This window comes from Tuber melanosporum (assembly GCF_000151645.1).
Source record: "Tuber melanosporum whole genome shotgun sequence assembly, scaffold_22, strain Mel28".
Lineage (NCBI taxonomy): Eukaryota > Fungi > Ascomycota > Pezizomycetes > Pezizales > Tuberaceae > Tuber > Tuber melanosporum.
Genome location: NW_003298886.1, coordinates 778516 through 794013, shown reverse-complemented (window position 1 = coordinate 794013; position 15498 = coordinate 778516). Strand labels below are relative to the sequence as shown.

The 15498-nt window shown below is 47.0% G+C and overlaps 2 protein-coding genes; both read left to right on the top strand.

Moving 5' to 3' along the window:
* The first annotated feature begins 821 nt into the window (after positions 1-821).
* Positions 822-3993, top strand: GSTUM_00005986001 (uncharacterized protein). XM_002838070.2 has 7 exons: positions 822-851; positions 905-1185; positions 1244-1275; positions 1347-1956; positions 2026-2367; positions 2431-2541; positions 2598-3993. Exons 4-7 carry the CDS (start codon positions 1549-1551, stop codon positions 3444-3446), a joined length of 1710 nt encoding a protein of 569 aa, XP_002838116.1. The 5' UTR covers positions 822-851; positions 905-1185; positions 1244-1275; positions 1347-1548; the 3' UTR covers positions 3447-3993.
* Positions 3994-8528: 4535 nt separating this feature from the next.
* Positions 8529-13475, top strand: GSTUM_00005985001 (uncharacterized protein; the record flags this gene model as incomplete). XM_002838069.2 has 10 exons in its annotated part: positions 8529-8878; positions 8939-10288; positions 10366-10556; positions 10610-10914; positions 10970-11001; positions 11073-11208; positions 11269-11682; positions 11751-12092; positions 12157-12267; positions 12326-13475. The coding sequence occupies 10 exons, from the start codon at positions 8529-8531 to the stop codon at positions 13169-13171; spliced, it is 4077 nt and encodes a 1358-aa protein (XP_002838115.1). The 3' UTR covers positions 13172-13475.
* Between the last annotated feature and the right edge of the window lie 2023 nt (positions 13476-15498).

Sequence of the window (15498 nt, the reverse complement as noted above, 5' to 3'; positions counted from 1 at the left end):
GCTACGGTGGACAGGGTACCTATGTCTATACTATCACGACCCAAGTTCTTGTCTGGAGGGCCGCTAGGTCTGCAAATAGGCTACTTGACTTGGTTTCCGGCGACCGGGATTGGAGTGAGTGGATGGATGAGCAAAGTTTAGGCGACGAGGCAATTAGAGATCGAACATTAGAGGCTTTCCGCTACCTTGACACTGACACAATCTCCGGTAATCCTCCAGATCATCTACCTTCAACAATTTCAGGACATATTAGAGAGCTCTCGGTGGACCGATGGAGTTGCGATATCGCCGTTCCATCATTTGTCGAAGATTTCTTCTTCGACGATGGAAATGAGCCGATAGCTGCTTGGATAGGGACACTCAAACGTTACCACATCCCCAGTGGCTCTAGCGAGGCAAACATTTTAGAATCCTTTATGTCCTACAAACTTGCGGTCAATGCACCTTCTCGTCGGTGGCTGCGCGAGGATTTGGAGGCGAGAACTTATTCAGCTGGGCTTTTTTCTGATGGCGCGGTTACCCCTGGTTCCCATTGTCCTTACACCCCAGCTTGGGAAATAGTTACACATGTCCTTAGTGCAGATCATGCTGAATTGCTGTATCCTCAGTTCCAAATCCCGAGGTAGGCTAGACCACCAGTTTATGCGACATATAATTCAAGGGGCTTCAACCACGAACTAACGTTTCCAATTAAAGAACTACAGATCGTTCCCGCCACACACGGCTATACTCCGCGCGTCTGCCGGGGACAGGTAGAACTGCTAATGTCGGTCAGGATGGTAGAAAGCGAGGAAAGTGGAAACGCTTCTATATCACCGCAAAGGACCGTCGTCAAGTGAACGACCCACCTTGTAAGTGGCTTTCAAAATTTCTAGCGATATTGTGCTTGTTCTGATCGAAGTAGCGTATGGAGAGTGGTACTGGTTCAGAGAGCCACTCTTCATGAGACACAAACAGAAGAAGTTCGAAATTACTAAGAAATCCATAGAAACCTTTTTGCAACAGGGAAACAATTGGAGCCGTTTTTGGGAAACTAGCCAGGGCAAGGCCAACTTTATGAACAATATGGCAGATATGTCAGATTATGACTGGGGAAACAAACAGAACATTGTTATCCAACCATATAGAGACGAAGAGTCCAATTTCTTTCACGGGAGTGGCGGGCTATTGAGGTTGCAGGAGCAGGTATGAGAAACAAGCTCCCTATAGTAGTGAAAATGGTTCACCGACTGTTTGGAGGCAGAGGGATCGCAAAGTGGATAAAAAAAGGATAATGTTCGTACCTATCTATCTACCCCCACTTGCCGTATGTGCAAACCAGAGTCCCATCTGACAGTATGATATAGAGTCGTGGGAGACTGCATGATCGAGCATCTAATCTCCCTTATGGCCATCATAGATTTTCAAGAATCAAGCCATATAGGTGAATTTCTCTCCCGGCTGCGTCTCATGGACCCTCACGAGATGAGATTTTCAGAGCAGGTATGTCAATCCGCCTACCCCTTCCACAAAATTCCCCTACAATGACTAACATCTTTGAAGACAATCATGCCAGAAAATCTCTGGATTACAGAATTTAACATCAATTTCATCACAGCTCCGTCTCGCGCTGATGCGGAGTCGCCCCCCCTGCCAAACTACTTTCCGAGGAGACGTGCAAAGTTCCTGAGTATGAACAACGTTGCGCCTGCCCGCATCATGGCAGAGGCCGCCATGGGCTTTCGAATTATCGGTGACCTGCATGACCGGTACTGGACCTGCTATGTGTTTTATGACTTCGGAAACCCAGAGCTCAAGTCGGATGCTAGGACTCAAGTCAGACAGGGGGGTTATGGTAACTCTCCGAGTCAGCGAAAGTGCCTCGAGGGGTTTCTCGTGTGTCAGGCTCTCGATCTGGTACTCTCGGAGACCAAGACTATCCTAGATACTATCACTAAATCTATGGGGGAGGACAAAGTAGGTTAATTGATGGGGAAAGTGTTAACGGTGTTATGCATATGCTGATGAAATTTTTGATCAAAATAGAAATCGCAAGCACTTTTTAACCTATTACTCACGGAAGATGACCTCAGAGGGGAGAACTATTTCAAAACCATGAACAAGAATAGTGTATTCTATCCTTGGCTACTTGAAGTTTGTGGTGCTCTGCAGGATAAGTGTAGTAAGAGCCGTCGTGTTGCGGAGCAGTGGTTATCAGCAGAAAAGACACGCGAATACCAGCCTCGGTGGTCCGAAAAGGACCAAAAGATCTTCGGAGAGGAGGTTGCTCAGAACCGAGCGGATGTGGAGGCGCGCTGTGCTATGCTCGAGAAAATGGAGAACAACCTGAAGGAGCGGAGCGACTGGATTAAGACTCTTAAGGAATCTGTAAGCATCCCACCATGGCTTGATGGCGTTTCCTGGGAAGAGGTGTGCTGACGGTGAGATTAGCTGTCTAGTGAGCTAGAACTTCGAGAAGCGAGAACCTCTACACAGCTCGGACACACGGTGAACCTTTTTGCTGTTGTTACAACTATTTATCTGCCCTTAACATTTTCTACCGTACGTCCCTCCCCTCCCTTAAGCTAACGGCAAATATATTGACTTGGCGCCCATAGAGTATCGTGGCTATTCAGGATTTTAATTGGCCATCTCCTTCAAAAGCTCTGATCAAGATCGCGCTCCCCGTCACCTTCGGTACCCTAATCCTCCTTATGAATCTCGCCTTCCTCCGCCGTAACCTCGCAGCCCTGAAAGCCTGGGCTCAGCTCTCAATCCGCCGGAGAATGGCCGGAGCTCCCGAGCCTAAAAGCTCTAATAAAGAGCCCACCTACCAAGAAGAGCGGCCGGCCTGGAAGTGCTGGGAAGAGCGGGCCCACGGCCTCCGCGAAGCGGAGAAACGCAGCACGCTACTCACGAACAATGATATTTACGACAACGGAAGCGACTGGTGGTACTGGTACTTTATGGCGATATTCATCATCATCGTGGTTCCCGTACAAGAGCTAACCTTCATAATCCGTACGCTCCGGCTGCAGAAGATCAAAAGGGCTGGACCCCTGAAAAAGTTTGTGAGGGTTCCCTTGGCCCCCATATGGGTTCTGCAGCTGGCGTTTGTGTACGTGATCATGCTCGCTGGCTATGCCTTCCTCTCATTGGTAGGATTGGTTCATCGCACGGCAGTCTGGTTGTGGACTGGGGATGACATTGTCGAAGATAAGAAGGACGCGCCGTATGAGGTTGAGAAGAGTTTCATCTCGCAGCTGGAGGGGGATAAAGAGATCTTGAGGACCAAGCCGGATTGTACGCAGAAAGGTAGAGGGTTGGTTGGTTGGTTGATGAAACCGGCGAAGACTATGCAGCTCCTAATCGTTGTAGAGGCACTCCGGTCCAAGAAGGAAAAGGAATTTGATGCGGAGGAACAAGGGATCACTGTGGCAGCTATGAAGGCCCTTCACTCTACTTAAGAAATGGGTAGTTGGAAGACGGGATGTGGGAGGGGCTAAGTGCCCCGGTTTGTTATAGTGGTAAGAGGGCCGCCCGTATCATTTCCCCGGGGCGGGAGCGGTTGTTGGGCTTATTTTTGTGGATTAGTTGGGTATTCTGCATGATAAATTATTTCTACGCACACGCACAGTATCCTTTTTTTTCTTTCAGCTTACTATTTGTTTCTGGGAGATGCCTGTGCATGTTGAACTTAGTGCTTTTCCGCCATACAATCTAGTATCATTCCTATGCAACATGCTCCTTACACTGCTTTCATTTTCTCGTCTATTTGTCAGTTCATTCTCAACATTCCATACCTTACTCAACTATGGTATGTCTCCTTTTTACTTCATATTCATTCCTCTTATTTCTTTTGCCTTTTTCTTCTTCGCCTCTCAGATCATGTTGCCAATTTTTGCCTTTTATTTTGTCTTCTCTTTATGTTTTTTTTCTTCCTCCCGGATTGAGGATATAAACCCGTGAGAGTCCATGTAGTCAAAAATCAAGCTTCACTCCGTTTCTCTTAAACTCGTCAATAGTGTACGCGAGTGATACCCTGTGATTTATAGCTAACTCTGAATTGACGATTTTGATTTTATGTTCCCCTTTCCTTTACCCACATGTCATATATATCCATTCACTCAATCCTGAATTCACCACGATGAGGGCATGTGGAAACCTCCGCCATAGTGCTAATACCGACTAGTTCGCGACACCAAAAACTTCCAAAGCCGACCCAAGCCGTGATATTCCTCCCTCACCATCTTACGCGTTACGATACACAATGAACAATACTCTCAACTTTTTTATTCTAGAGCGTATCCTCCACCAATTCGGGTTCCCAGCTCCATGTATAGTACCTTTGAGATGGTCTTCGGGGCCCGGGCGCACGCCGTGGCGCTTTGCCGGGGGCGCCGGAGAGCCGGGGATGGCGGAGACTATGCTCCCATAACATGTACCGGGGGTAAAACCCGAGGTGATACTGTCTGCGCGATATGAGCCTTGCTACATTATAATCCCCCTGGCTGGCTGAGCTAGTCACTTGTTAGCGTGTCTCGTTTCTTGATTTTTTAGAAAGCTCTGGTTGAAGTTGAAGAGGAGATGATAACGAATGAGTGAGATACATCGAATGGAACCCCCGGCTACACGAAGCCAACGCTGTATTATCACAAAACCATGCCCCCATTTTTAGCAACACTCCCAATTTTAAATATCACACTGTTGGTTTTTATAGGAGTTACTGTTTGGGTGTCACAGTCGTGCTACTGGAATTTACCCTGTTGGTACTGGGGGGTGAGTGGGGTTCGATGATGTGCGAGTGCTAGGCTATGACCGGGCATTAGGGGAATCATAACGGGAGATGCGAGGACGTTGATAGAATGCTGTGATGAGTTGGAGTGTTTGAGACAAATTTCTTTTGCGTTGGTTAATTCAGCAGACAGTTGATTTTGGAATTTGAAGGAAAAAAGGATGGGGGTCTGTGGTGGATGGGCGAGAGAGATGATTTTTTTGGTGTAGTTACTCCTTGTTTTTCAACATATCTTGTGGGTTGGTATGAGAGGCAACGTTGGTTCCAAGAAGCGGTAATTATCTCTCTACTTTACCTGTTCATTTCCATTACATCATTTCGCAGGGCCCACATTTGTCTTCCGTGAGCCTTAGACTAATTTATATTAATATTGTTCCCAAGACCCCCGGTAATCTAGCACACGTGATTCTCAATTAACAACTCACCTCACCTCACCCTCCACTTCGGTCCCCCCTGCATGAATGCGGTGATATGTGGAGCGTTGGTAGGTGATGGGGTAGTGCAATTGTGCTTTTCACATCAGGGTGCCGAACGCGGTGCTTGAGAGGATATGATTTGAGATGGGTGGGCGCGTGTGTGGTTTCATGTGATGTGGTACAATATGTGCTGTGTATTGTGTGGGATGGGAGAGTTAGATTGTTAGTGATGGGGGGATCTAGCAGTTGGGGGGTGGGCTTTGAGAATGAGTGGATGCTAGGAATTGAAGTGGGCTTCTGGGCCATTAATACGCTTGTTTTGTCAGTGGAGCTGTGCCTCCACCGGTGCTCTCGGGCCGCCAGATTGTAGTCGTGATTTTTTGTTTGGTGGTGATGTGTGGAGAGGGAGGGGTATCTTCAATTGGGTACTTGGAGGCACTTCGGGGCTTTGAGTTTCGCGGTCGCGGCTCGTTATCTTGGACCACTAAAATCTAAAGGATCTATCCGGTGCGACGAGTGGTTCGGGGCAACATGCCGAATTTTGCTGTAAAATAATATTATGATATATCATAAAAAGCTTTTGAGTCTCCGCAGCATTTCTAGGCGGGCCAACGTGGTCCAGCTGCGGCCCACCCCGAGTTCTGCAGAAACGCCGGCAACCTTCAAGTATTTGATTTTCCCATCATCATTTGAGGGGAGGTGAGACTGTCTGAGTATTTTTGTTGGTTATAATACGAATCGGGCATGTTTTCGCCAAGGTTTCACATTTTTGACCGAATATTTGGCTTCCGCAACCGCAACCACACGCAACATCGCAACCCCTCTCCCTCACTCCCTCACCCCGCTATAGTCTACCTTTACCATAATATGTAACAAAACACTCCCGGTATACAGACAAGAAGTTGATCAGGATTATATATTTATTTCGTTTTGAAGTATTTCTCGGTTGTGGTTTTGGTGGTCAAGTATTGCGAAAGAAGTAGTCTACCGGTGTGGGAGGTTTGATGTGCCTTCCCTTAGTTGGATAGTGTTTTGACAGAGCTGTGCTTTGTGGGAATAATGCCCTGTGACCTGACCAATAAACCGATGGATGGAGGAAGGGAATGTTGACTTGGATCCAGGCGTCGTACGGTACTGTACTGTACATGTACGAGATTGCCCTCTGGGTATGATACTCTGTTTTGTTTTTTCTGCTCAATACATATAAATTTTTTCTTTTTCCACTTTGAATCTATATCTGGCTGATGAAAATACGACTTTGAACACATTTCTTTCGCCCATTCATGGCGTTTTGCGCCGTCCCTTGTCAACCTGTGTTAAGGTTCTGCGAAATCTAGCCCAGCTGGAAACTCAGAAAAATTGGTTGTTTCGGGGAAGTGTTGCGGTGGTGAGATATGGGGACTTGGGGATGATGGGGCGTGCTCCTGCATCACGCAAGCTACCGCATCCATATCAACAATTTCTACTCGTACAGAGAAATTTATGCTGAAAACCAGCTTTATGGAAAATGAGATAGGGTTTTTATTCCCTGGTTGGTTGTTCATGTAACAATATTCTTATTCTTACATGCGTATTGCTAAATTTGGGGTAGAGGCTCGAACGATTGCACCCGGTGGACGAATCTGCCGGATCGCGCGGTATAGGTAGGGATCTGGAGAATGGGCGCTTGCGAAAGTCTTGCTGTAAATATTGTGATATTTTATTATAAGCAATTCTGCGTATCCTGGTGCCTTCCATCAGAAGAAGTACATTTGTGGGAGTATAACCATAAGCTCACCAATAAATACAGCCTCTATTGGGCAGTGCGATAATATGCTTTTAAGAATATTCTACTAGAAAGAGGTTAAACATTATTTGAGCGGAGAGCGAGAGCTGCTGGTCTTGTTACCGTAAACATTGATTCGGGGCACAAACTGCTTTCCTCAGGTTTCAGTCCCATACAACTCTCAAAGCACATGGCGCGATTATCCTGGTTTTTACGGTATTCCTTGTATCACCAATCCCTATTAAGGGTTTCTCTATTCGTTTTTTTCTACTCTCTAACCTTGCAGGACAGGGCTCTCAATCTTTCCCATTTACGGAGACACCGGAGTTTGTTACCAGGTTTGGTGTACCCTAGAAGCTCTAGCAATAGGACACTCATGGCGGGTCCCCACGGTCGGTGCGGTATAAGTAGATATCTAGGGAGCCTGCGAAAGCCCAATTGTAAAAAACATTGACATTTTATTATACGTATTTCCACCACTATCTCACACACCCAGACACGCTCAACAAGGGAGACCCCTACTCCGCGAAAGTCCACCATGGACCGACCACCATCTCCTCCCTCAAACCTTGTAGAAATACAAACCACGGACCGACCTCCACCGCCTCCCTCAGCCTTTGCAGAAATAGGTTCATGCACAGGATCAAGATCTCGAGGTAAGCCACTCTTGTTGTGACTGATCTGAGGGCTTTCTGGTGTTAACACACGGACCAAAGATGAATCACAGAGTGAACAGGGTGAAAAACAGTACATTGGGCTCACAAAGCTAGACACCAAGGATCAATTATTTCGATATCTCGATTTCGCTGAAGGTGGCTCTAGCGCCGCTCTCAATAAATGGGGCCAATTCTTGCAGTTTAGTAGGTTAGTGGTGGATGGCTCCGTGCCTCATAGATGTGATTATATCTCGGTGGAGCCACGGAATATCTTTCGACTCGAACGTATTGCGCCAGCCCAGAAATCCCACGAACCAGAACCGGAGGAGGAAGACAGGGATGGAAGGGGTGGGATTTCAGAAATCGAAATCCTGAGAACCCTAGGCTGGGAGCCGGATAACCGGGAGTGGAGACCTAGTGTCTCGTTTTATAGCGATAACCCTGCCTATCCACGGAGACACGATAAATTTAATGCACTCTGCGTGGGGAATCAGGGACTCGGACTTCGATTCTCGAATAATACCAACATCTCAGAACTTGAGCACTACTACAGGAACGACAGGTGGCCAGAGGTACACTACACCGTGGAGGGGAAAGTCAAGGTCGTCCTACAGCATTATATCCGGGATGGCGAGATTATCCAAGATATGTGCTTGACTTCAGAATCTAGCGAGGAAACCGAGCTCAGTCTGGAATTTGAATTTACCACGGGAATCAGGATATCATCTGGGGAATCGCCCGAACCAATGGGTGGGGGGGGTAGTGCTCCCGACTATTTTCTGCAGCGAGTGCCAGAAGGAGAAGACCTAAGATCTCACTGGAAGATCCAGTTCGCCAATTATTACGCCACGGCAAGCTTATTCGAAGATGGTAAACCGAAGTCGTTCAGCCTTCTCGGGGATGGCAGACCAAATGACATGACCAAATTTGTCATTGACATCCTTTCGGATGATCCAGTAAGGCATCACGAGACTTTTATATTGAAGCCGGGGGCGACGGTGAAATTTACCTCGGTATTCAAATTGGATCACGAAAACGTTCCCGATATCCCGCCACAGTATTTCGATATATCTCCTCATTTAAAACCATTCGGCGATCGGTGGTGGGGTTTCAAGACTGAATCCTCGTCTTTTATTTTCAGGCGACACCTTGAGACAATACTCTCGCACGCTATGCCACTGCCTTGGGTCGATGGTGGAACACATCAGCCCTATGTTCTGCACAATCATGATCTGATCAATATGCATCCGACATGGCGTAGTTTTATGTAAGCCTCCAAGGGCCTTCCCTCTTATTGGTCGGCTTGCGAAGTCCTAACAAGATGCAGAAACCAAGCTTTTTACCTCCTAGAAATTGATAAGGTACTTCAACAGCAGAATACTGCGGATGACGAAACGAAGAGCGATTACCAGAAGAGGATTCGGAACGTAATTTTTGGATGCTTTACTTTCCTGCTTGGAGACGCCGAACGAAACGGCGCTGAGAATGTTTCCCCATATCAGCCGGCAGATCTTGCACTGCCCGTGAAGCCGGATGAGGCTAGGGAAGTCGTGGGGGGGGAGGGGATTGAGGAAGAGAGAGATGGCCTAGCCGGAACCGCAGAGAGCTCCTCCAAGGATAAGGTTGTGGACACTGCGCGACCAGTCGGGGCTCCTGCAGGAGAGGTAGATTCAACGGACCCTCAGAGGGACTCATCGTTTCTTTTAGAGACCCCAGGATCCACCTCCAGCCTTAATGAAACAAGCGCACTGCATCCCGGAAAAACAAAAGATTTTATCGACTCTCCGCCTATGAGACCTATTGAGCCAGAGCTATTTAAGTACGAAGCTAGCTTCGAGGATTGTTACCGATTACTTATTTTGTTGGATAAGTGCTTAACTACCTATCCAGATGAAACGGGTCTTATCACTCGAATGGTGGAATGTTTTCTAAAGCTAGTCTGGCAGCCAATCGAAATGAGCAAGCATCAAGGATCCCAGCTATGGCCGGATCGGTTAGAAAGGCTGGGGGGGTCATCACCGCCGTACGCCCGATTCCGGATGGCGCCGGATAATAGAAATTGTGGCTACGGTGGACAAGGTATCTACGTCTATGATATCATGATACAAGTAGCTATCTGGCGGGCCGTCAGGGCTACGAATAGGCTACTTGACTTGTTTTCCGGGGAACGAGACTGGAGTGAATGGATGGTTCACCAAAGTTTAGACGACAAAGCAATTAGAAATCGGACGATAGAGGCTTTCCTCCAACCTGGCACTGACACGGGTCAAAGGTCTTTCCCTGACCGCTTTATCTCAAAAATTAGAGGCCATGTTAGAGAACCCTTTCGGGAGAAACGGGCTTGTACTATTGCCATTCCATCACTTGTCGACTATTTCTTCTTCGACGACAACAATAAGCCGATGTCTGCCTGGACAGAGACACTCAAATACTGCAATACACTCAGCGACTCTTCCAAGGCACAAACTCCAGACACCTGGGGATCCTTTATGTGCTACCAGCTTGCGACTGACACAGATCGTCAGGAGTTGGGGGAGCGCCTGGAGGCAAGAGCTTATTCAGTTGGGATTTTTGCTAGCGACATAGTTACCCCAAGTTCCCACGGTCTTTGCGCTCCATATTGGGACATAGTTACGCACTTTCTCAGCTCTCATTATGCTCATCCTAGAATTCCAAAGTAAGCTAGACGACCAGTCTCTGGGTTAAACAATTTAAAAAAGGGTATTAACCACGAACTAACGTTTCCAATCAAAGGACAGATACACCTACCGGTACTAACGGGGCACATGGACCCATGCTCCCACAGGAGGGCCTAACAAACACTGGTACAAACCCGGGAACAAGCATCATGGTGGGTGTTCGTCTGGACGAAAAAAAGTCAGGAAGGAAGGGGGAGTCCTTGTATATGACCACTGAGGACCTCCGTCAAGTGAATGATCCACCTTGTGAGTGGTTTTCAAGATCCCCGGCGATATTGTGTTTGTTCTAATTGGTGTAGCTTATGGAGAACGGTACTGGTTTAGAGATCCTCTCTTTATGAAGTACGAGCCGAAGTTCGAAATTAATAGGAACTCCATAGTGAATTTTTTGGAACCGGGATATAGTTTTGTGCGGGGAGATATTGAGGGTAATTGGTGTTGCTTTTGGAAAACTGACGAGGGGCGAAACAGGTTTTTGGAGAGTATAGCAGATATGTCGAATTATAACTGGGGGGATAACAAAAACATCTTAATTCAACCTTACAGAATGATCGAGTTGGATGTTTCTCGCGGGGGTGACGCGTTATTGAGGATGCAGAAACAAGTATGAGAGACAACCCTGCAGTATTCGCATCGGGTTGCTAACTCTTTGGGGGCAGAGGGATCTCAAAAGAGATAAAAAAAGGATCATGTTTGTACCCATCTAACTACCTCCGGATGCTCTATATCCAAACCGAGACGCCGTCTGACAGTTTAACATAGTGTAATGGAGGACTGCGCAATCGAGCATTTAATCTTGCTGATGGCCAACCTGGATTACCAAGAAGCCGGTCATATAAATCAAGTTCTCTTACGACTGACCCTCATGGATTCTCACGAAATGAGATTTGAAGAGCAGGTATATCAATTCTCTTGCTTCTTTGACAAAATTCCCTTATAGTGGCTAACAACTATGAAGACCATTATGCCAGACAATCTCTGGATTACAGAATTCAACATCAATTTTATCACAACCCCATCTCGGCAAGGCGTGGAGTCGTCTCCCCTACCAAACTATTTTCAGAGGAGACAGTCTGAGTTCCTAACGATGAACGACGCCGCGCCAAACTGCATCATGGTCGAGGCTTCCATGGGGTTCCGATTTATTGGCGACCTTCATGACCAGTTCTGGACATGCTATGTGTTTTACAACTTTGGAAGACAGGAACTCACTACAGATACCCGGGCTCGAGTGGAACACATCGACTCTTGTAAGACTCTGAGACAACGAAAGTGCCTAGAGGGGTTTCTTGTGTGCCAGGCTCTCGATCTAGTACTCTCGCAGACCAAAAATGTCCTCAATACTATTACTAAGTCTATGGGGGAAGGCAATGTAGGTTCATAAGTTAGAAACGTGGTAACGGTATTTGCATATGCTGATAAAATGTTTGTTCGAAGCAGAAATCGCAAAATATTTTCATCCCGTTACTGATGGAAGATGACCTCAGAGGGGAGAACTATTTCAAAACCATGAACAAGAATAGCGTATTCTATCCCTGGCTGCTCGACGTTTATGGTGCTTTGCAGGATAAGTGTCGGGAGACCAGTACCGTTGCTATGCGGTGGATATCAGCAGAAGAAAGACGAAAGTATAAACCTCGGTGGTCCGAAAAGGACCAAATGAAGTTTGGGGAAGAGATTGTTCAGAACCGAGCGGACGTTACGGCGCGTTGTGCTAAGCTGGAGAAAATGTCGAAGAACTTAGAGGAGCGGATTAACCGGATTAAGAATCTTAAGGAATCAGTAGGCATCCCCTCCATGGGTCGATGGTGTTTCTTGGGAAGAGGTATGCTGATGGTGATATTAGCTATCGAGTGAGCTAGCGCTCCGAGAAGCGAGGACCTCCACACAACTCGCGCGCACGATTAATCTTTTTGCTGTTGTTACAGCTATTTATTTACCCTTAACGTTCTCCACCGTGCGTCTCTACCCCCTTTCATAAGCCAACGGCTAGTATTTTGACCTAGTACCCATAGAGTATCGTGGCCATACAAGAACTCCATTGGAAATATCCCGCAAAAGCCCTCGTCAGAATCATGCTCGCCGTAGCCTCCGGTACATTAATCCTCCTGATGAATCTTTCCTCCCTCCGCCGCAACCTTGCAGCCCTGAAAAGGTGGGCCCAACGCTCAATCCGCAATAGAATGAAAGGGGTCCCCAACCGCAAAAAGACTAGCAAGAAACCCATCTGCCGAGATAAGCGGCCAGCCTGGAACTATTGGAAAAAGAGGGCCCGCAGCCTAGACGAAGCGGAAAAACGCAGCGCGTTGCTCACCGACAATGATATTCACGGCAACGAGAGCGACTGGTGGTACTGGTACTTCACGGCGATATACATCACCATCGTGGTTCCCGTGCAAGAGCTGACCTTCATAATCCGCACGCTCCGAGGGCAGAAGATTGAGAATGCTGGCCCCTTGAAGAAGCTTGTGAGGCTTCCCGGGTTTCCCATATGGGCTCTGCAGCTGGCGCTTGTGTACGTGATAATTCTCGCCGGGTATGCCTTCCTCTCCTTAGTGAGATTTGTGCATCACACGGCGGTCTGGCTGTGGACTGGGAATGACACCGTCGAGAGTAAGAAGGCAGCGCCGGAGGAGGTTGAGCAGAGTTCAATGTCAGAGCCGGAGGATGATGCAGAGGGTTTGGAGTCAGAGCCGGATAGCACGCAAAAAGATAGCACGCAAAAAGATACAGGGCTGGTTGACTGGTTGATGAAACCAGCAAAGATTATGATGCTCCTCATGGTTAAAGAGGCTCTCCAGCCCAAGGAGGAGGAAAGGGAACCCGATCTGGAGAACCAGGGAACCCCTATGGAACACTAGAGACCCACTCGTTTAGGAAACGGGTGGTTAGAAGTCTAGACGTGGGAGGGGTTTAGTGTTATTTATTTGTTACTATGGAACAAGGGCCCCCGGTCACGTTTGCCTCTGACAAGGGGGAGGGATCGATTTATTGGGCTTATTTCTATGGGCTGGTCGGGAGTGCTAGACGACATGTGATTTTCAAGTGCTTACCATGGGCCCACGCAACAGAGCAAGAAGCATGAGAATGACTAATGATTTCTTCTTTCCTATCATAATATTATGATATTATTATATAAGGCAATATCACTAAATCCTAAGGCTGTGTGCATAAATGCTAGAGCTGTATAATGTGATACCAGTAGTAGGTTAACTATATGATTCTCACATATACGGTTACACCACCTTTTTTCAGCTATCATTTAAGCATAAGAGTCAGTACAAAGATCCTACATGAAATTTAGATAATCGGGCTAGAACCATAGGAAGATGATGTTGTTCAGAGTTTAATTCAGTCGCGACATTTCCAATTGGTATTAGAACATACAAAAATCTGGGAATCAACTTGTGAATAGCACTAGCAGCTCACCGCTACCTTATATTCACTTTCGCAAGACCAAAGAATTATGTAGATCCCGAACTACACGTGAAGCTCAGGGTGGGTGGTGGAGATGAAGTCGTCCCCATCCATCTTGAGACTGCCCCTCATCCGCTTACCAGCCCCATATATCCATTCGTTCAGTCCCAGGTCACCACTATGAGGGCACGGAACCACCTCCGCCATGGTGCTAATACCGACTAAGTAGCATCATAAAAACTTCTAAAGCCGACTCGAACTATGAAATCCCCCCCTTCGCCATCTTATGCGTTACGATACGCAATGCACACAACTCTCAACTTCTATCCAAGAGCGCATTCACCAATATAGCTCCCCAGACCTCCGTGCCTGAGGGCCCTTTTGAAACAATCTTTATACCCCGGCACACGCGTGCCAGCACTTTGTAAAGGGCTCGGGAAAAGTTGAGGACAAGAGAGGTTATACCATGTTGACGATGGAAGCCAGGCTGAAGGATAAGTGATGGTGAATGGGACCGAAGACCACGGACCAAGACTTTATTTTTGCGGGCTATTTTTTTAGGACTGTGGTTGGTCGGTTTATGGGCTTTGTTTGCCGAATCATGGCCTGTACAGTACAATCATGATACGCAAAACGGTAACGTCGAACAACCAGAGTATTTCGATATATATCGTTTAGAATCGTTTGACGACCAGTGGTGGAGTTTCAAGACTTAATCCTCGTCGTTTATTTTCACTAGAAATCTCGAGACTATACTCTCCCACGCTATGCCGCTGCATCGGATCGACGACAAAGACTATCAACCTTATGTTCTGCATGATCGCAATCTGATAAATACGTATTAGACATGGAGTAGTTCTCTGTAAGTCGACAGATAGCTGCCCAGTAATCGAGATCTCAACTCGACCAACGACGGAAGAGCAGTTCCTGCGAATGCTGAGTACAGTACCAACAAGTAAGCCTCCCTAAAGAAGTATCATACTATCCCAAAACCAGCCCGGTTAGTCAAAAATGAAAAAAGACACACCTCCATTCCGATCTACTATAATAATCTCGATATGCCATGGTAATAATACGGATAAACCATTTCGCCATTAAGTCTCCAAGCGTTGTCCCGAATCCCCCCATACCTACCCGATACTGGCTCCGCAAAATTACCCGACTAGTACAATCGCAGCCCAAGAATAATCCCAGGAAATTTTAAAATCACAACCGCATCTGTGGGAAGATGTAGCCCGACAAAAGTACTCAGAAGACCGCTCCTGCCCAATTCTGGGTTTTCTGATTCTAATATCATACGATACAAAGTTATGACAATATCTGGAGTTGTGTTCAGCTACAAAGTTGTGCTGGGCCATAAAGTTGTGTTGAGTCATACAGTTTCTATGGTGAGCCAAAAAGTTGTGTTGAGCCGTAAAGTTATGTTGAGCTGTCAGGCACTCTGGAGGAGTGACCCAGGTTGCGAGAGATTGAGCATCCAGGGGTTGTGGTCACCAGCCACAACCGTGGCACGAGTAAAGGGTTATTGAAAATAAATTTGAAAGTCTCGTGTTCAATTCCTGTTAAGGCTAGCCTTTTTTTGTGATATCTCTCAATTTCAATTCGCCTCTAATTATTTTACGCGGGAAAAACACTTAAAATCTTTCAACCGATTATTCCACATACCATAAGATGGGAGGAAGTTCTCAGAGAGGGGGATGTGGCGTGGTTTATCGACAGCTGGAAGGAAAGGCGAGCGAGTTATTAAACGGGGCCACGGTAGACCGAGATA

Coding starts and splice junctions, on each gene's coding strand:
- GSTUM_00005986001 (XM_002838070.2), top strand. CDS start 1,549: ATGCCAGAAAATCTCTGGATTACAGAATTTAACATCAATTTCATCACA. Junction 2,368..2,430: donor TTAAGACTCTTAAGGAATCT/GTAAGCATCCCA, acceptor CGGTGAGATTAG/CTGTCTAGTGAGCTAGAACT. Junction 2,542..2,597: donor TGCCCTTAACATTTTCTACC/GTACGTCCCTCC, acceptor TGGCGCCCATAG/AGTATCGTGGCTATTCAGGA.